The sequence below is a fragment of the Malurus melanocephalus genome, unplaced genomic scaffold, assembly GCF_030028575.1.
Source record: "Malurus melanocephalus ecotype Western Australia unplaced genomic scaffold, MMel_1.1 scaffold_239, whole genome shotgun sequence".
In the NCBI taxonomy this organism is placed as follows: domain Eukaryota; kingdom Metazoa; phylum Chordata; class Aves; order Passeriformes; family Maluridae; genus Malurus; species Malurus melanocephalus.
In genome coordinates this window covers 127,659-149,697 of record NW_026623471.1, presented here as the reverse complement: position 1 = coordinate 149,697, position 22,039 = coordinate 127,659, and the positions used below count along the sequence as shown (strand labels likewise).

Genomic DNA, 22,039 nt, shown 5'->3' with positions numbered 1-22,039 from the left:
ACAGCAGCGTCTTAGCTGTGGTAGTGAACAGTGCCAGCTGCCGGAGGCAGCAGCAGTAACAAGAGCTGCTTCAGTGCAGGGCTGTACAAGCAGGAGAAAGCTGAGGGGTATTTGCCTCATAAGGGAACTCAGTCTCAGCCTTCCTGATGGGAGCAGCCAGGGCAGGCACAGCCTCTGCCCTCCAAATGCCATGGGGACTGCTCTGATGGCAGCAGCTTTGGATCACCTGTGCCTTTCSTGGGATGTGGTCCTGAATGGACTGACAGCAGTGGGTTCTTTCTGCTTTTTCCTTGCCTGTATTGATAGAATCAGGACAGCTCAGGTTGTGAGGGACCTTTAAAGATCAGCTGCAATGAGCAGGGACATCTTCAGCTAGATCCAGTTCTAGCTCTAAGCCCCACCCAGCCTGAYCTTGAATGCTTTTAGGGACTGAGTATCCACCACTTCTCTGGGCAACTTGTTCCAAAGCCTCATCCCCTTCAGCATAAAGAATTTCTTCCTAGTAAATCACCTCTCTTTTAGTCTCAAACCATTGCTCCTTGTCCTATTGCAGCAGACCCAGCTAGAAAGTTTATTCCTGTCTATCCCTGTTTTCCTCATAGATATTTATACATCTCTCATTTTATATCAGTGTCAAGAGATGAACAGCTGAAAAATGCAGCTGGGTTTTATAAAGCCTGTTACAACAGAGCTGCCTTCTCCACATCTGAATAATACTCAAGAAAGTCAGGAGCTGTGTAAGCCTATCACTGACAGCATTTATAGSCTTTCCTGCCCAGGTACCATAAACACAATCAAATCTATGCCTTAGGGGAATAAAAAGATATTGCCACAGAGTTCAGTTGGGAATTTTTCCTTCGTGCATGCTYGCTATTGCACAACAGACCAGGCTGCTTTATCACCTCCTGCACTGCTTTTTGCCCCCTGAACAGCTCTTGGATCCTGCCCCAGAGAAGCTATTTTTGACTTCCACTGCGAATAACTTTGGACTCATAAGGCAGGCCAGGAGAAGCCTGCACACAGTCAATACATTTTTTTTAATATCACCTATCTATTATCCAGGGAAAAACAAGTATGTGCTTGCTGCAGAAGTAGTGATGCAAAAAATTTTTTACCAAAACAGACCCCAAACAAAAATCCCAGCTCATCAAGCAAAAAAATTAGCCACCCTGAAAATAAAGTTATGGGATTAAAACAAGATCTGATTTATTAAATCTTTAAACTTTTAAAGAGAATACAAAATATTTAGTAGGAATAGCCTCACTGATGCCTTTTCTCCCTGTAAGGCAGTGAGTTGTGTTGGGACTGCAGCATCTTCAGCAGTGCCATGTAAAGGTGCCAGAGATTGCAGAGGGACAGCATTATGTCTGGCAGCAGGGATGTCTCCTTGGTTATCTCCTGCACAGTGCTCAGATTAACAGAGCTGAAGGGTTTGGGTYGGGTTCTGATGTGCTCTCTTGGCACAAATAAATAATACCAAAGTGCATGCCAAGCATTACAATTGCTATTTCTCTTAAGAAGGATTTCTTATTGTCAGATCACTTGCCCTCTCTGACGCATTTCTCTCTGCTGTTTCTGCAGTATGAATGGGATGAAAGTGAGCTCTTCTTGTTCAAGTCATCCGTYGCCTACGCCATGAGGAAATACTTCGCAGAGGAGAAGAAACAAGATGTTGATTTCCAGTGAGTGGCTTGCTTAGTTGTGCCAGCCATTGCTTCTGGTTGGCTGATGGCATGAGCTGGTGGAATTAATTGTGCCTTCTGTCAAATGTAATGTGACAGAAACGATGTCAAACATCAGCTGTTTGCAAAAGGCAAGATGGCAGCTTGGGTACAGGGTGTGTTTCCACTCAAGAGCCTGGAGTTTAGGAGTGATGTGCTAAAGTTGGGTAAGAAGGTTTTGTCTCCCATGGCTTGTCAGTGATGGAGCTGAACCTTGAGAATTTGTGCCCAAAACCTCTATAGGAATATCAGGGAATGTGCATTGATTTAAAATTTCTAGCAATGYATGTGTATGATACTGAAAATCCAAGAGGTTTTGGGCCAAGGAAAGATAAACCTGTTGACGATAAAGCACTAGAATTTGGTACAGATTTGCTAATCTTATCTAGGCTCAGTTATAAACATAAAATCTTTCACCTGAAAACCATTTTGGTAAGAAAAACAACCCTTTTGATTAAGCATCTTCAATACTGTTCAGAAGCTATTAGATATTACTTTATAGAACATCCGTCACATAATACCTAGAATTTACTCTCAGCAGAAAATAAGGAGGAAAGCTTTTTTTATTTTTTCCATTTGGTACTTCATACATCATCTCTCTGATGAGACTAGCCCCAAACACTCACTGTTCTGCAAGTGATTATGTGCTATGGGAAATTACACCAAAGATTGTCTTAGATATGAGGGAGACTCTYCAGCTAATGTCAAAAATTAGCACATAGCAAAAGAAATTCTGGCAGGAAAATTGATTTCACTTCCCAGCCGATTTCACTAGAAAGCATTCCCCCAGCATAAACTAAACCCCTGGCAATGCCAATCAAACACAACCGTTCACTGAATTTAAAGCTAATGTCATCTCAACAACAAAAAAAAAATAACCTTTTCTTCTGTTTCTCCTTCAGAATTACAGACATTCATGTCGGGGGACAGACTCAAAGGATCTCCTTCTACCTTACTGTCAGCATGCCAGGTAATATCAGTGATGTTGTGCCCAAAGCTGATGTGGAAAATGCCATCAGGTGAGATTTTGTTTTCCGGGAAAAAGAAAAACAACCAAACAACCAGATGAAAGGGTGGAAGGGAGGGCAGTCCTTAAGTCATCTGAGGCAGAAGCAGTGACAAGGAAATCAATATTACAGTTAAAATGGAACTACTGGGATGAGAGAAACTAGGATGAAAACTATTATGACAGAAAGAAARCAGTCCATCCATCAGATGGTGTCTTGGACAACAGCCAATGTAAAATGCTCCAGTGGGCTTGTAAAATTGCCAAAACACATCTCATTGCATCATACCTTGCCAAAAGATATAATTGCTCAAATTTTAACAGGAACTATTTTATATTCTGAAACACAGAATACAGCACCAGTGTGTGCAAGCACACGTGTGTTGTTCCTCTCATCAGTGAAAAGTCAGARCAAGAATTATTGTTGACAAGGACACCAGAATAATGGTGCCCTAGAAAGACAGCCAGATGTATTTGATTATACAGGAGTCAGAGCAGGAGCTAGCTCCCACTTACAGGTCAATGAACTGCTCTTTTATAGCATGGTGTGACACCACTGTAAGTCATTGCTATAAAAATGATAAGTAAAACTGCAACTCTGCAGAAGATCATAGGTAATGTGCAGTGGGAAATGAAGAGGGCACAAATCTAAAAGCAGTATCACCATGAGATGGGGTTGAAAAAGCAGTGAGATACTGCTGGTGAATGAAGGGAGAAGAATATGGCTGTGAAAGTCACTCTTGGGTTAGCACTCAATAGCAGATGTGGAAATTTAGGGAAAACCAAGACATAGATGATTCACCAGGGAAAGGGTTTTCAGGGCAGTGAAAAACACACGAACCAAAGTTATGTAAGACTGTAGGAGGAAAACAGGTGAGATGTTAAAGCTGTGGTTTTTTGTGCCATATCTGAAAAACTGAAAAAAGAAATGGTGAAGAGAATGAAGGGCAAAATACAATGAAAGAAGGAGATCAGGAGTTCATTTGATAAATGTTAAGATTAAAAGTCCATGCAGTGTCTGAACATGTCAGTTGAGCTGCAGCAGGTTAAGAGTTTAAGTTCCTGTGCTTGTCACTCATGTGCCAGGAGGAATATGGGTGTGGCAGTACCTCCTCTGCAGCCTTTGCAGCTGAGCAGCTCAGGGGAAGCTTGGAGATTTATAAAACAAYTGAAAACTGTTTCTTTCCTTCCAAATAATGTGTGAAACTCTTTGAATTTGCATTTGATGGCAGGATGTCTCGGGGACGAATCAATGAGGCTTTCAGACTGGATGATAACACGCTGGAGTTTGTGGGAATACTTCCAACCCTGGCAGCACCCTATGAACCCCCAGTCACCATCTGGTTAATTGTATTTGGGGTGGTCATTAGTTTGGTTGTCATTGGAGCKATTGCCCTGATCATCACCGGGCAAAGAGATCGCAAAAAGTGAGTAATATTTTTATGGCACTGTGATCATGACCACTGGAAAATGTCCCAATAATTGAATCATTTTTACAGGATTTTTACAAATTAGGATGCCCAGTTTACCTGGAGAAGTTAAGGATTGAAAGCTTATTAGCTCTCTCCTATAAACAGTGACAGCTGAAGGTTCAGCTACTGTCTCTCAGCACATGGCAGCTTTGGCAGCTTAATGCAATTTCCTCATCATCCTCAGTTTACCTAGTGCCACAGGGAACCACAGGGGACCACAAGGGACCACAGGGGACCAGGCTTCTGCCAGCCCCTCTGCAAGGAGGATGGGATGTCTTACTGGGAACACAGTACCTTCTCCAACAGCAAAGTTGTCCACATTCACCAGCACCTTCAGTTTTATTTATAATATATTATTATTATTTAATTTTATTGTAGGCTGTGCAGCAATGAAATTTTCCTTAAATATTATTGCATTAACAACAATATTGTTGGTATAAGCTTGGTTGGTATTCTATGTTAAAATTCTTGGTATTCTATGCTAAACTAGCAGGGTTTCTAAGAACATAGTAGGTTTGCTACAATTCTTCTTAAACCCAATGCAATTCCTTTTATATAAATATTTCCAATTAAACACAGTATTATTTACAGTCAAGGATTCTGGGCATCCAGATGGACTTGAACAGAACAAAGACCTTCTAATATAAAATGAATTTCTGTTACAGGAGAGCAAAGCAAAGTAGAGGTGAAGCAGGATCAAACGGTGGAGAGGTGAACCCTTATGGTGAAGAGGGAAGAAGCAACCTGGGCTTTGAGTCAGCTGAAGAAACACAAACATCATTTTAAAAGGTGTGGGTACACTAAGGGCTTCTGAGTTTTTGAATTTCTCTTTTAGCAATAGTGCCTAGCAAAGGAGCAAAGCACTCTGGATATCATCAAACATTGTCTTCTGCATGACCATTAATCTACTGGTTCATGGCCAATAACAACTAAATCTGCTTTTTTACGTGGAACTAGAAAACATGCATGGCTTTTCTGTGAATTACATGCATAACATTACACACCATTTGTGCTGTTTTTCATGTGTGTGCTGCATCCAGCTTCTCTTTGTTTCCTTTGTAATGAGATGCAAAAGCTTGGAAGTATACAATTGTATAYAGACCAAGACACACATAAAAATAACTCATATACTCCTGAAGAACATCTCGATCTTTCTAGATGGAGACCTCCAAAGTGTTTCTAAAGACAGTGAGGAAAAAACCCTGATGATCAGAAGAACCTTAATGATGAAGAACTCTATTTAATATGAAATAACTGCAATTTTTGCACCTTCAAGAAATCTGTATCAATGCAAAATGGATACTGGATGAAGACTAACAAGCACTGGAAGTTTATAGGAAGTTATAAGTTATTTTTTCTAACTGTTTGCTTGATAAGTATTGTAGAGACCAAATAGTTCATGCTCCCTCAAAAAAAAAACAACAAAGAAATCTCTTTTATGTTGTCATTAAAAATGGAAACTTCCTTAATACTAAATAGTCAATGTTGGTTTTGTTTCTTTTTTTCCCAATACCTTGGCCATTGCCTCCACTGTAACAAATACTGCATTACAAATGCTGCATACAAAAAATGCAATTGTGCTGTTACATACAAGGGGCAGTAGAGTGAGGCTTGGGAAATTCTGGTTGCACCTGAAAAACAAAATCTGTTCACATGGAGGATAGTGCAGCCCAGGACCAGGTTGCCTGTCCCATACTCTGGGAGAGGCTGTGGAATCTCCTCCTTTAGAAGTGTTCAGAGATCAGGTAGACAAAGGTATGGATGATGGAGCAGTGGAGAAAGTGAAAAGTTTCATTTGGAGTGAAAATTTTGGCTTAGTATTTGAGCTGAAATTTTGGGATAAATAATTCAACTATTTGTAGTCTTCCTGCTTACTGTGCAGCAACACAAAAAGGGAATGTCAAAGCTGGAAACAATCAAAGTAATTAGTCATGCCAGCCATCTTCAGATCTGTTGTTAACTTTTTCATTATGACAAAGCTTTAAATTCAATACAATTATTTTTAAAAGCTGTGCTATGTATGAAGAAAAACACCATTGAGAATTGTCAACACATAAAGCTACTAAAAGAAAATTRCAGGATTTTKGAAGAATAKAAATAAARAGACAATGTTTATATGAAAAAAATCAGCTGCATGCATTAGCCCSACCCATATCTCACATCTTCTGTGCAGGCAGCCATCCCTCTCTTCCTCTCTCAGTGTCTGCACTCCTTCCTGACCCTTTCTCTGGGCCACGTCTGCACCCTGCATTTCTKGTTCCTGAGGTTCAGATGAGCTCAAACTGGAGCTGCAGAGGGGTCCCTGTTAGACCTGGGCCAGCTCTGCCAGGGAAAGGGCAAGCAGACATCACTGGGACTCGTGGTGGCATCACACGCTGAACCAGCTCAGATACCAGGAGAGACAAAGGGATTTATTGCAGAAATGATTTTAAAACCTCTTTATACACATTAGATCAGCATTTTACAGCTGTCAGTGTCTAACTTTAGATACCTTTGTTATGCTTATGTAGCTTCAGATGTATCTGRTATCTCAGGATCTTGCTGAGGCTAGCATTAATTTTTGTAGTGCTGTGCACATTTGAAAGTTGGGTGCTCCAATTTAAGCACTAACATCAGAAGCCAAATTTCAGTGCCTCGGTAGTAAAGTATTTGGCTAAGCAATTATATTAATAGCATTTTCATTTATCTTTAAATTTTTGCTTCTCAAGTTTTATAGAGATCAGCAAATTTACCATTTACTGTGGCAATGACTATAGAATTCTGCATAAAACTTTATTTTCTTCATTTCTACCTGTAGCAGGAAGCAATAACACTTGAGCAGATGCCTCATATGTTGCTAAATTGAAAATATCCTAAATATACAGCTTAGAATGAATTCCAAATCAAATATACACCCTGAGGGCCAAAACTGAAGTTAATATTACTGGAGAGAAAACAGATATAATATTTTATCTGTAGTAATTTCTAAGTAATTGAAAGTGAGACTGCAGCTATTTATGTTGCTGTCACTTGCAGTAGCTCTAAATTTAACTTCAGGTGTCAGCTTCAAGTGATTATGAAGAAAAAACACATTCAGATGAGTTAGCATAATCAGAAAACTTACCAAGCATATATTTCCCTGTTTACATTTCCYGTTAAGGCCAAATAATGACAGTTTGGAAGCACTGAAGGAGTGCACATAATTGGTATATACGTTTCAGTGTCTAAGAAGTCTTTTGAAAAAATGCTAACAAAATAAATTATATTCTTYCACAGTATCCTTCCAAATGCTGTCACCCACAGAGTGTCATAAATGCTTTCTCCATATTCATCCTGGTCAACTCCCTGATTAAATGAGAAGAACGCTAATATACAGAATAATTGGGGTGGCTGATGTCTGGCAGATTTCAGGTTCAGCTTATGTTTAGCAGGCAGGTGATAGTATGCACAGACATCTCTTTCTGAATCTTATTTTTCAGCCTGTGTTGCCTTCTCTCAATGCCTCAAAAGAATGGTAAYAGTGATAAAAGGTAGGGCACTGTTCTGGTAGATAAATGAAGCAAAAATGATGGGTATAGTTATTTAATTTTAAATTAATTTAGGAACTGTGATTTACATTAGTTTTTCTTGATTTTAGCATGCAGAAATTCGTAGACAGTGATGTTGCTACAAAGTTCTGCATGCTGAAATAAAGTCACAGGCAGTAAATGAAATTTAAATTACTTTTTATACCTATCTTACGTTGTGATAGTTTAATCTTCTTTCTTTGCATTAATATRTCTTCAAATATAAGTCACTTTACTAATTTTTCTGACAATTATATTAAAAAATCCAAGAGAACATCACAGTCATTTCATGGTGTCATCAATAATGTGCAAAACAGTTCTTTGTTGCTGGTGAGAAACAAGTCATAGTCTACAGACAGATGATTAAAATTTAGGTGAAGAGGAACAGTAAATCAGGATCATTTTTGGCACAGAAGATGCAGATCTCAAAATAAAATGAGCATGATCAGCATTTSACTTAGGGCTCCTGGAAGAGTCATGGATGGGGTAAAGCATCCCTCTCRTTCTAAGGGCAGGGTTATTTCACAYAGGCTTGGCTGTCTATAAAGCTGGAGGTTTCCTCTATGTCTGCTGTTTAAAATCTCTGYACAGGAAGGAAAATATCTTATATTCTGTCGTGAAGAATATAAGAATCCTTTTCTCTAAGTGAGAAAGGACAAATGACCATGGGGAGGTACCAGTAATGGTCCTGTAGTCGTGGAAGGAATTTACACAGTTAGTTTAGCTCAGCACACAATTTTTAAACTGTTACAATTAGTGAGAAGAATCTCATCCTGTTTATTTCATTAATGTTGAAGGGCATTATACTTAAATACATTGTTCTGAAAAGAAGGGAGCCAGCCTCCCTTTGTGCCCCATTTCCTGTATTAAACAGGTCCTGTGTTAGATGCATTACCCGCAAGCAATGGCTTTTATAAAGGATATTTTTCATTATGAGCATCAGTTCATCTATCAGAAAGGACGGCTAGTGACTCCTATTATTTTGTTTTCTCCTATTATTTTGTTTTCTCCAGTTTGTATGCACAGATATACATCCATATCTCATACCAGCAGTTGTCCATTATCTGGTAGATGATGTTTGAGACCTGCTGTGGTCTATAAAGGATAAAATTTCTCTCTATCCTTGAGAAACTTCCTGCATATTTTGTGAAACTCATAGGGCTGCTTTGCCAAAGTGAACTCCTCCACATTAAGACATGAAATRAAAGTCAAGAAATACAAGATAAATCCTTTTACATGGAACAAGATACCCTTGCAATATACAGCTCTTCAGACTCTGAGAATATTGTCCAAAAAAAAATGACTGACAAGTGTAATTGTGCACCTGATAAAATAACTCCTACTGCAGAAGAAGATGAATTTAGGTTGTAAAGTTAGTTATAAAATGTATTTAATGTGGACAAAGWTGGGCTGAATTTTCTACAGAAAACATGCAAACATCCTCRTGTRTRTRTGTGTGTGTGTACATAGAGGAAAGGAGAAACAAAATGACAACTATAGGCATCTATGTCTTTATAAAATAACATGAAAAAATTTACTGGTTTTTCTGAGTGGGACATACACTTCTTTGGTATCAGAAACWTTTCCAAATACTTTAGAGTATCAACAAAACATAGCTTTTAGCACCAGATTACAGCAAAGCAATAGAAACACTGAATAATATTAYAATCACTAATTCATTATTATGGCTTCACAAGAAACAATTTTGGTTGTAATTGAACATATGTGATAAACATGCCTACCCTAAAGTAAAAAAAATAAATTTTGAAATATTTGTTTCACAATGATGTATAGTATTGGATGGAATTTATTTTTTAAAAAAGAAATTCATTGGATTTTTGATTTCCCTCCACCTTGAAGACTGGAGCATTGTAATGTCACAGTGACACTAAAATGGCATCCAAATCCCAGCTTTCCTTGATAAGAACATTAAAAACACAAGATTCTTTGTTCTCCAACATCTGCTTTTGGGATATGAATACATCAGTTCTGTTCTTTAGCCCTTTAAAGGCTCATTAGYTAAAAACAATCAAACAAGGACTGACAGATCCCACTCTCCCCTTGCTTTCACTGCATCAGTAGATAGTGTTAAAATGAGAAAAAGATCTTCTAATGAAAAATAAAATTTCTCATTGAAGTTAATCTCAATATTGAAGTTGATGACAGTAAAGCCTGGGGCMAGGATTTAATCAATAGGAGCAAAAAGAAAACGTATCACCACAAAATCCAGCTTCTGATTTAATTGTATATATTATAAACAACTTGTAAAGGGCATGAATGAGCTGTTTTTCTGCCAGAGTGTTAACACTGGGAGACTAGCTGAGGTTAAAGATAAGAAGCAGCCCAGCATCCAGRAACACTTTTATGTCCTTTATTCACTATTGTTCAATGCCAAGAACAGTGGGTTGCCAATCTTTCATCAATTTGACAGCTGCCAAAATTTTCCTACTGGAGGAGCAGACCTAGATAAGTTGAATTCAAGCCTGTTCACAAAAGGTTCTCTTTCCTTTGACACCTTTTGCAGACTTTCAGAAACACAGAACAGACTACAGGGATTTGGAAATCACAGCTTGAAACCACTGAAGTAGAAGTTCAAATGTTTGAAATTCCTGGTAGAAAGTCTGCAAACAGATGCACTTTTTGCTGAGATACAGAGTGCCAGCTCACACAGGCTGTCTCCCACAGCTGGGCAGCACTGATTTATGGTCTAGGCAGACTAAAGATTCCACTTGATCTCCACTGCCAAAATTTACCACATTAAACACATCTGTAGCACATGTGGAGTGGGCAGAATTTCTGTTTGCCTAGAAGAAAGAAACCTAGGGCAGAAATTATCCAGATAGGATAGTGCATGTTTGTAAAAAAATATAAACAAGAACACAAACTGAAACTGCTTTTATAGCCCTTCAGTGTGTCAAATGTCTGAAATTTCTGCTTAATAAGCTGATGGAATCCAAATATAATGGCTATATACATACCAATTCATATGTCAAATTCCATGCATAACAAAGGCCCAGGCATCTGACTTTCTGCCAAATTTGGTGTGATGAGAAACTTCTGATGCTGACCACTTTGCTGGAAGCTTTGATCCTAGAGAACTKATATAGAGGTTATCCAGAACATACCTAAAAGACAAGAACCAAACTTGGTTGTGACTGAGTTACAGTGAAATACTGTTTGTTGCTTCTTCCTTGAACATCATGGTGTTCCTAAAGAAAGCCAAGGCAGAATCTCAGAATTCCCAAGGACACCTGACAGAGRCATTAGCTGTAATCTAGAACAGATCATTGCTGTCACTTACTTGAGAAACAATGCAGAATCATAGAAACACTTGTTATCAGGCCCATCTAGCCCAACCTCCTGCTCAAATAGGKTTACTCCCAACATCAGAGCAGGTCAGCCATGGCTCTGTGTTGCTAAATATTAAAAGCCTCTAAAGATTGTCATCTCCCTGACCAGCATATTTCTCTCTTCCACCACCCTCCTGGAGTAAAAAACTTTTTTTACTGTCCAGCTTGAACATCCTGCAGCCAGTGGCCAGTGTCTGCTGTTACATGACCTGGCCCAGATAAGGCATACTTGTTCCCATTAATGTTGTAAGTGGCTACAGGCAGCCTTTAGAGCCCCTCTCATCCCCCTCATCACCAGGGTAAACATTTCTCTCCCCCAGCCTCTTCTCATGCTCTGTTGGGTGCTCATCCTCTCCAACTTCTCTTTGTTGAGGCTGCTAATTAATATGCTTGGTCCCGAAATCAGGTGCAAATATTGTACCCAAAGCAACCTTTAAGATTTCTTTACAAACACCACTAGTGAAATCTCTCAGCTGTGATTTGCCTCTGAGCCTTAACTTTCTGAGGCAGCAGAGTGACTCTATTCTTTATTCTTTATTCTTTATTCTTTATTCTTTATTCTTTATTCTTTATTCTTTATTCTTTATTCTTTATTCTTTATTCTTTATTCTTATTCCATAATGACTTATGCTCATTAATGGAAAGGAGACACAAAGAGCTGCATCACACCCTAAACATTCCTGACAGGCATCTGCAGCTGATCAATGGCACTGAACTGCAAACACACCAACATCAGAGCTTCAGCAGGCTCCCAATTCTTCACCTGCCTTGTCATCCCAAGGTCACACACTCACAGTAAGTTTGCTGTCAATCAAGCAGTTCCTAGCAGCTTTAGTGGAGAAATGAAAAAAGATGAGCAGAAAGARCACAAAGAGGATAAAATAACATCAGGTGTTTGCTGATAATGACTGTCCTCTAGCATTTCAGTGAATAATGRCATCTTTGATTGAAGCAATTAAGTTTGAAATTGTAAGGGAATAGTAAGTAGCTCTCTGGTTTCACTTTTTGTCTATTGATTGAAAAACAKTCTGTAGCATTATCCCAGCTTTAAAAATAAGGAAATTGAAAGATGAGAAACAAGGTGAGAAACCCACATTCATCTACAAAAACAGCAACAGAGCAAGAAACTAAACCCTGTCTTTTAAAAGGCTTCCCACTCTGGGCCCTTTTGAGTAGTTTCAGAATTTACCAAGGCATCAAAAAGTGAAAAGCATTGATTGGATTATTAGAAATGCCACTACAAACTGAATCAAAGGCAATTTAAACAGCTTGATTTATGAAAAGTTCAATCGAAGCCTATTTCTGCAAATGATAACTTGAGAACATTTATCCAAGGCTCTATTCTCTGTGTGCATGCTCATTAACTTCTGTGATACTGTTTTCTTCTCCAGCTTTCAATCTGAAATCAAGCTCAAGTTTTATTTCTGCTTTCCCAAGGTRCACAGCCAGTTTTCAGGAAACCAACTTTATATTTACAGATCAAATTCTGCTACTTAAGTTGTCTGATATTCCTGATTTCTGAATCAGTTTGTGAAAATTGGTGACGTATGGATTTAACAATTTTGTTTCCATCTAAAGACAATTCTTTGAAAGCATCAACAATACAACTAAAATGCTACCTGAAGGAACTGCATCCCTATTGAAAAATGAAGCAAGTCTCTTATATAAATTGTCAAAAATCTTCCAGTGTGTTTTTGTCTAGAGTTAGAAGGGAAAATATTGCTACTAACTCTGAAGCATAGTGCACCAGAAATTTGGTTATGTTCACTATTGTTAAGCCAATAAAATAATAGCTTATTTCCCCAATGAATGACAGCATTTTTGAAAGCTAAGTTGTGCACAAACTTTAGGTACAAGCCCTTGAAAGGATTGATCAAAAAGCAACTTGAAATGCTTGCAAACTGGTAGGTAAATGTGAGGCTTTCCCACCATTAAGGCCAAACGTCTGTGCTGCTAAATCCTATTTGATGTATTGGCTATAACACTGTAAATTCATCAATACTGAGTCTTCTCTTGATTGTTGTCAATACCAAGTTTCAAAGGAATAAGCAGAAGAAAACTCAATCCTTCTCAAAATGGAGTATTTGAAGTCTGAGATGGGGCTCTATCCAGTTCCAGCAATTTCTTTCAGTACATTGTATTGGCATTTGAAGAACAAAACTTAGAGAAATGTACAATAATTTCTATTTATTCTTTGATGMGTTTATTTTTTTCTTTATTTTGGGAAACTTAATCAGCCCGAACATTTTGTGCTGTGCAGTGTACACTCAAAATCATATCCCATCTATTTATTGACTGATTACATTTGCCCCAGGCTGCTCTTCCCTCCTCAGTACCTGGAGCGTGCAGCACAGGCTCCCAGCCCACTGGAGGCTCCTGCAGCGTACTCCAGTGAGGTCTGATGGTCAGTACCTGTCCCCCAACACTTACATCTGGAGCACAGACTTTAATATTCTGCCCTTGAAACGGTTCTACATCCAATTTTTAACACCTTCCCTTCCCTACCTTCCCTTCCCTTCCCTTCTCCCTCCCTCTCCAGCTCCCATTCTCCAGTTCCCTCCAGAGGCTGTACTGTTTATAAGACCCAAACACTGCCCCATCCACCACGCTCAGTTCTTTTACATAAAGAATTAGACTGATGTATTTTCTGCTGTCAAAGTATCTCTGAAATACTGAATAAATAAAAAAAAAACTTCTCACTGTACTTGAGCTATTTTTAGCCTTTGTGCAGTACTCCAGTCCTAACTTTTGCTATCCAGCTTTAYTCCTGTTAATGGTTTGCCATACTGGGATGGAAATTCTGGTTTTCAGGGTTCATTTAACAGGTAATTCTCCATATTTCAGGGAGGAAAGAAGAAACCTAAAAATTTATTGCTGTGAAGTTTGCAGGAAATTTCATGTCCCCTAAAGTTAAATGGAGCCAGTGGTATGCAACATCTTTGGGGACTGGGGCATAACTGCCTTTCCCAATCTTTTGGCCACACTTGGATTTCATTCAGAAAAAGCCACACCAGAGCAAACAACACAGGACTAGAGGTGAAAATAAAAAAAATAAATTAAAAAAAAAAGCTGGAGGGGAAATGCACTCAGCATGGAACTTTGTTCCAAGCCTATTTTAGAGACGCATGATCTGTTCATTTATTTAGAAGAAAARTTTTTGAAATATGCCTATCAATACCAAGTCAGCACAAGAATTTCTAACACTTTATAATACTACAGCTATTTGAAGAGCATCAGCATCCTCTAGCTACACAGTAGAGCAAAGACAACAGACACGGAAACCATTCCCTGGTTTTTCATAAAGAAGCAATAAAGGATGTGTAGGACCTTCTGACAGAGCAGCTGCTCAGACTGGCCATGGGAGACATTACCTGCACACCAACTACAATGGGAAATATTTGGTTTATTACTCACAGGCTGGTYTCTGAATAAAGTAAAGCAGACACATGAAAAATGCCAGATATTTTAAAATAAATATTTAAAGTAAATATTTTAAAAATGGCTTTACAAGTCAGAGAGAAGACTGGGTCTTGTCCTGCATATGTGCCTATTGGCCATGAAATCACTGAGGAACCAGTAGTTCCCATCTGCTTCCCCTCATCAATGGCTCTCCCTGCCCTAAATATCTGGGTCCACCCTGTGACATTGACTTTTTACAGTGATTCCTTAGAGGAGAATCCTGCTGCCCTGAAGTTCTGCAGGAGCTCTATCAGCAGCATTTTCCTCTGTCCCCTGCAGGCCATGACACACTGTCTGCCTTAAACCTGGGAGGTTCATAATTCTCCTCCAACATTATTATTATTATTATTATTATTATTATTATTATTATTATTATTATTATTATTATTATTATTGTTTTTGTTTTTGTTTTTGTTTTTGTTTTTGTTTTTGTTTTTGTTTTTGTTTTTGTTTTTTTTTAACCTTCTGATGCATCATATTAAAGTAAACTAAATAAACTAAAAGTTCCCAAATGGAGGAGACAAACCAAACATGCTCTGTCAGATCAGTTCAGGGAGCACCAAGGAAGTCATTTGAAGTTCCTTTTCATGAAGCATCATTTTAATCCACAAGACTCATTTGTCTAAATGACTTTTTCTTTCTCTAAAAGCAAATATATCCATGCCTTGAGAAGTCTGGGGGCAGTGGTGTTGCTGATGAAAATATCTCTAATTATTATCGTGATTATGACAGCCACATGTGGGACACCATTGCTGTGGGTGCAGTGGACATGTAAAGTGGAAATGCAATCTGTGCCCAAAGAATCTTCTGGTTCTGGTGAAGATGGGCTCTGACACTCACTCATGCTTAGCAATACTCTGCTCTTCTGCCAATGGCACTTTGCTGACACTGGAGAATTCCCTGCAATTCAAAAACAATATGGTAAAATTGTGAAAAACTTGTGGCCTTTCAATTCTTAAAAGGACTCATCAGARAAATGGAAACAGACTTTGTACTAAGGCCTGTAGTAATGAGGCAAGAGGCAATGGTTTTAAACTGAATGAAGGTAATTTAGACTGGATTGGTAATTTAAACTGTATGAAGGTATTTTTCATGAGGAGGGTGGTGAGATGAGGGAGCTGTTTGCCCAGAGAAGTTGTGAATGCCCCATCCCTGGAAGTGTTTGAAGTCATGTTAGACRGGRYTTTGAGCAACCKGMTCTAGTGAAAAGCATCCCTTTCCATGGCAGGGACTACAACATCTTTAAAGGTCCTTTACAACACAAAACATTGTAAGATTCAAGGACTCAGTGAAAAATTCCTTYCTTAGGTTAAGAGTAAAGCTACATATATTTTTTGAGTAGTTATGCCATGGTATAAGGTGACAATTTAAAAAATTGACACATATGTAATTGTCTGRATTTTTTATCACTAGGTAAACACTTAAACAGCCTTACTCCTCCAGTGTGCAGTGTGTTAGAAAGCCAAACATTCTCAGTGCATGCTGCGACAGGCAATGACACCACATGTCCCTTCAGTGACCTTAGGAGGAGATTGCATCTGCCTTTTCAGACATTACGTGGAAGCTTTCCAAAACTGCACAACCCTAGACTTTCCAAATAAATGATCTTAGCATGACAGATGACAGGAACTCATGTGACAGAGAAAGAGGCCTCTAAAATAACCTCTTGTACTGAAATAATAGAGTTTTTTATTTATGGTTCYTTTCACAGGGTACTATAGGAGTAGAGATTTTTCAAGGAAATCTCTGAATCTTGTCCAGTATGGTTTATTATGAGACAATMTGTTCTGTTTCATTCAAATAGTTTGGCATACATCTGATGCTTAAAATGTCATGTCATCTTACTAAAAAGGGAAAGAAATTTCTGATGTATCACTTTGACAGATTTGGACTCCCTTTATCCTGCACTGGGCTACTCACATACATAAATACAAAAGCACAGRAGTGCTAGCAAGGCAGATTTAATGTTGAAATAAGAGTACAAAGATTGGAATCCTAGCATTGTTGAAGTCAATGACAAAACCCTATTGATTTAAATGAAACCAGGATGGTTTTTTGTATTGATGTATGAGTCAAAAAGATAAATTTTTTCTGATTCTAAGCCTTTCAGGAAACTTAATAATCAGAAGGTTATTTAAAAAGAAAAATATTCCAGAAAWATTRCCTWATCTTTATTAGGCTGGTGKGGAAMACATTTAAGCAGTAGGTGGCTGCAYATTGATTATCCTTGRCTTAWCATCATTYCAAGCTTCCTTSAGTAAGTACTTGGTACAAATCTTTCACTCCYATAAAATAAACAGTTCTCAGTTTAGATACCATACATGACTGCATCTTAAATTTGGTCACTTAAAACAGGAAAAGGGATGAATCAGAGCACCACTCTTCAGAACACCTCTAACAGAAATGCTCATGGTTAAAATGTTCCTGCTTTTACTTACCATGCATAAAAATGCAGGAGCAATTTGTTTTAGAAAATTGCGTTTCAATAAAGTGGTCTTTTTGCTAGTCATTGAAGTGGTTTCTTCCTCCATAGCTGATTTTTTTCATGTGGGAGGTTGGAACAGCTGTTCAAGGATGTCCTTGTGTCCCATCTCAGTCACTGTGATGGGCACCAGTCTAACCGGTGTCTGTAAATTATCCAAGGTTGAACATGAAATGTCAGTAGGTAGGCTCAGAGCTCTTCCCTGTGCAATGCCAGATGAAACTGAGAGCTGGCATGATGGGTCTAAATTACAGGGGCCAACAGGCATCTGTAGATTTATGGAGATAGGCTGGGTGTTGTCCTCATTTAAAAAAAATAAATACATGGGGGGAAAAAATTGTTTTTTTGAATATGGGTGGACACAGAGAGAAGAGTTTCCTTAACACATATTTCAATAGTACAAGAAAACTGAGTTCGTAAAAACAGGTGAAACAGGTAACCCTGATGTTTGTTCCTACTACATTCAAGAAAACAAGATCTTAATTCTGGGTGTTTTGTTTTTTTTTTTCTCAGCAGAATTTAAAGATTTTGTTATAGTGTGTATGTGACTTGTCCTTAATTAAGACTGCAAAAGTCTTGGTTTCTCAACCCAAAGGAAAAAACCGTAAATATGCCCCCTTTTTCTGAATCTCTCTCTGCTCCTACAGTCATCTTAGGGTGCTCTACTCCTGCTCCGCAAGCAAAGCTGCCTGTATCATGTTTTTACATAGCCATAAGTGAAGGCATTTAGGAGCAAAACTCAGCTTACCAATTTATCATTTTCTTTCAGTTGATGGGATCATGTGCTGCTTTTTTCATCCACAGTTGCACAAAATCTCATGAGTTACGAAGTGCAGGCACTTTACCTCAAGTCAAAGTGGTTTTATTTGTTTGTTTTCTTCTAATTGTAAACTTAATCAGGGAGTTATGACTAGATAAACTAATTTCARTCTGTTCCAAAGCAATCTGGGCATCCCCAAGCTCAAAAATCCTTCCCTTCCACATTTCTATCACGTACATAAAATTAAACTCAGCTAGTATCCATCATGAGACACACGAGGATTCTTATCTCTTCCAGGCAGCTTCTGTTTGTTGCACTGCCTTGGTCTCCAGTGAACTCCTGAAGTTTCTGGAGCTACTAATGTTTCTCATTTAGTAACTTGGAAAATGTGCTCTTTTCTGCCTCTGATGGATATTAATGAAAAGTATCTTATTTTTATTTGCTGAAGGGAATTTCTCAAAAAAAATATTTAAACACTGTTCAGGATAAGGATGCCCTATCTTTGGGGAAAATTATTGATAAAGCTGAGTAGAGACTGAGGTGATACAGGATTTGTGCCTCAGCAGTTCTCACTGGTCTCCCATGCTGTCTCTGCTATTGCAATTGTAATGGTGCTGATATAAAACTGGTTTGCAAACACAAGAGGCAACATTTATTGGGAGAGATTTTATCTTTTTATTCGTGTTAATTAAATAGTTGAAAAAAATGTATAGCTTCTGTATACATGAGTCCTTTTTCAAGGCAAATATAAAAATAAGGCCCCTGGATACTCTCTTAGCTATTACACCAGGCAGGGACTGCTGTAAATTTAATTCAACCTGCCAGCCAAGGATGGTAATGAAAATGGAGTTGTGCAGAAGACAGCAAGGATTTTGGAGCAATGTTTAAATCTACCGAGGTAACTCTRACATAGATCCTGAAAGGGGCCAGGGCTGTCTGCAGTCTTGTCTTTGAAGATGAGATATGTGGAAGRCTTTGGTCATGGAACAAAAGCATTCTGCAGGGCATACTTACCCTTCCAATTCCCTTACTTTCAACCAGTCAGAATGATTTTCTCGTGATGCACAGTATTTATTGCTTCTGACAAGCTGGAGAGCTGAAATGCCTGTGTGTTCATTGTTGCATTGAGCCACAGCCATATTCAGGGCTGGCTTGTCTGGTGGCAGCCCCTGGGGCTGGACAGGCTCCTACGCTTCCCATTTTGAAGGCAGAGGAAAGAAATGAGAAGGCAATGAAGAACAGGCTGCAATGAGAATTAACATGACATGWATATGGTCACTTATATCTTCAACATTTACAATGATATTAGGCAAGTTAATCAAAGCTCAGAGGATGGGCACAGGCATGCAGCTTTTTCCTTTTCCATTTAGAAAGGATGAGGAAAACAGCCCAGCCACAGTTGTCCACTTGCAATAGACAGGCGAGGACAGAACCAAAGTTCCATGATAATGACTCCAGAAGCAATTAACTCTGAGTGGAGGTTGGGGCCATGTAATAGGAAGCTCTCATTACCAGAATTACAGGACAGACCTGACTCATGTCACAATCCTGCCACCTCTCTGAAATACTGCAATTCCTCTGCTCTGGACACCACTTGACCAAGTTGTGCTTTACTATAACTAACTGTGATGGGGTACTGTTGTATCAAAAGATCCCATCAGAGTATTTTAAAAATAACTTTGRGTTTCTTTTAAATGGCTTTTGATCAATGGTAATGTCATCATCAAGCACAACAAGCATTAATCAACTAGTTATTACCAATCACTGAAAGCAAAAAGCTATGCTAATTCTAAACCACTCTCTTTCCTCTGCAAGGGTTTTGATGTTTCTCTGCCAAGCGTGTTAGATATAAGCAATCTCACTCCTTGGTRCCTAACTTTCCCTGGGCAGAGCTGAATGTAAAATTAATGTAACTATGGGATTCATCTTACAAGGTTTTGACCCATGTCTTCATGTGAAATACGCCATCCTACAGAAGTGTCTGCCTCTCATCAGGGATTGTTGAGGATGTCTGCACAAATGACTTGGATGAGAAGCCTGGCATCAAAGTTAGGTGACATCAATCAAATCATGGGCAAAAGCCTGTCTAAAATGAAGGCACTGAAATGCATTTAGAAATCAGGGAAATGTCAGACATCACAATTCTTTAATTAAGGGCAGAGAAAACGACACTTGAAACACTGACAGCTAAGGATGAGAGAAAATAAGAATGATTTAGGAGGAAAGGCTGCAAATGCTGCCTATTTATTTATCACTTAACAACACTGTAATTCAATGTCAGGAAATAATGCCAAGTGTCCTTCAGCAGGCTGTGATTCCCTTAAATCAAGTTCAAGTGACTGTGGCATTGTATATATGCTTGTTTCCTATTTATTGACATTTCTTAATTTAAACAAGGAGAAAACACAGAACCTCATTGAATCCACTGAGCCAGAAATGCACATAATCTCTTCTGCAACAAAAAATCTCAATCTGATCTTACTTCAATGAGATACTCATTCTTTACAGGGGTATCAGTGACAGCAGAGTCCCCTTTGACTGGAAGTAGAATTGGTTACACACCAAGTAATGCTCCTTGGTGGTTCCTGCTGGCCATATCTGACTTTGCTGGAAAGGACCTTATAGCTTGAGAGCCTGAGTCAGGCAGGACTCAAATCTTGGACTACCTTTGTGGCTTTGTGGAACAATTACAGAACTGCAGTTGCCTGCAGTTGTCACAAAGATGGGGAAAATATAGTGCAGAGATTAAACTGTTGTCTCTTTAGAGCACTTGGTGACATTAGAGCAAATTGATATTCAGTAATCATATTTATGAGCTGATGTGCACCTCTGACATTAGGCCTTTGTAATCTTTGAAGAGTTTTGAAGATTAAATTGCTCCTTCATTTCCTGTGAGTTTTTTTTGACATGATCAGTGTCATCCTCTGATGGAACTTTCATCTTTTTGTGTGAGCAGAAGAAAGTAGAAAGCATTGGGAAAAGTCAATGGTGTACAGAATTGTTATAATGGAAATTAATTTTTCTTTGTCTAACCTGCCWGGGAAAAGAACCAGACCAAGATGTGTCCAACACATCTGTGTTTCACTGCTGGATGTATATTTGACTGTTGCAATATTCTGAACAGACTTCATCTATAATCTGGTAGAGATTAATGTCCTGATTTGTGTCCATATAGACAGCTTTCCGTGTCCAACACTGGCTGAAAGCCCCAGAGCAGTTCCCGATTAACTGAGTGGATCTAATTATTTCCTTTATGCTGGCAGTGRTATTATTGTGCTTTTCATATTGAAGACTGTGCCACTGCCATCGAGAGAGGGCCACAGAAATGTTTCTCAGGCAGGAAGCTCCCACTTCTTGTGGTCATCAAAGCACAGAGGCAGAGCCCTCTGGCTCCATGGAGGGACCTTTTGTTCCCGATATTCTTTGTAAAGGCATCAGTCTTTAGGCACCAGCTCCTCTGTGGGAGACTGCAGACACAACGCTGAACTGATGAAAGAGGCAGAGGCATCAAAGGTGCAGGATGTGAGCGTGCAAAAGTAAAGCCTTGTACAAAAGTAACAGCTCGGGTCAGCTGGGAAGCAAGCAAGGGAGAAAGGCTTGCAGAGGCTGGAGAGGTGAGGGACATGAACTGAGAGGTGGCAGAAAGAAGGGCAGGGAGATGGTGACACCTCTGATGATGAAACTGAAGAGATGAGAGGACAAAGCAAAAATGTGCTGAGAGCTTATAGAAGTACCTCTGTGACTAAATATAGACTGTTCCTCACCACGAGAAATCAGTGTTAGCCTTCTTAGTCTGACTGCATCACATGGCTTGGGAAAATCTAGTCAATTTGTTCTACCCAGATGTGGTAATTATTAAAGCTTCATTTGCTGAACCTGTTTCAGAAGTACCCATCAGAAAACTGTCATRTCCCTGCTTTTTAAATTTCACTTTCAAAATACCTTCTGTGAACTCAAGCAGATAGTAGGAATGAATCATAAAGACTTAGCAGAACCCAGAATGCTCAGCAGCAGATTTGCATGACTGATGGTCTCTCCAGACAGACAAAGCATCTCCTGATGGATTCCAGGCAGAACAGACCGCAATATTCAAAACAAGTTCTGCTGCTGCATGATCACAATGCTACTGCTTTCAAATCTCACTGTCAGAAAAAAATGTCAAAAGCTTCTTTGTTCATAGGCTTTGTTATTATTTCTTTTCAAAGCTCCATTTTACAGTTCTTGTGATTTTTATCTTCTGTCTC

General features: G+C 38.9%; 1 protein-coding gene across 1 annotated transcript in view; it reads left to right on the top strand.

Moving 5' to 3' along the window:
- The window catches only part of ACE2 (angiotensin converting enzyme 2), a 24,277-nt gene extending 19,273 nt beyond the window's left edge, over positions 1–5,004 (top strand). Inside the window, exons 15-18 of the mRNA XM_057375115.1 lie at positions 1,582–1,682; positions 2,624–2,740; positions 3,960–4,154; positions 4,865–5,004. Coding sequence (XP_057231098.1) covers positions 1,582–1,682; positions 2,624–2,740; positions 3,960–4,154; positions 4,865–4,985 — 534 coding nt within the window. The 3' untranslated portion in view covers positions 4,986–5,004. The remainder of the gene's footprint in view (positions 1–1,581; positions 1,683–2,623; positions 2,741–3,959; positions 4,155–4,864) is intronic.
- The last annotated feature ends 17,035 nt before the right edge of the window (positions 5,005–22,039 follow it).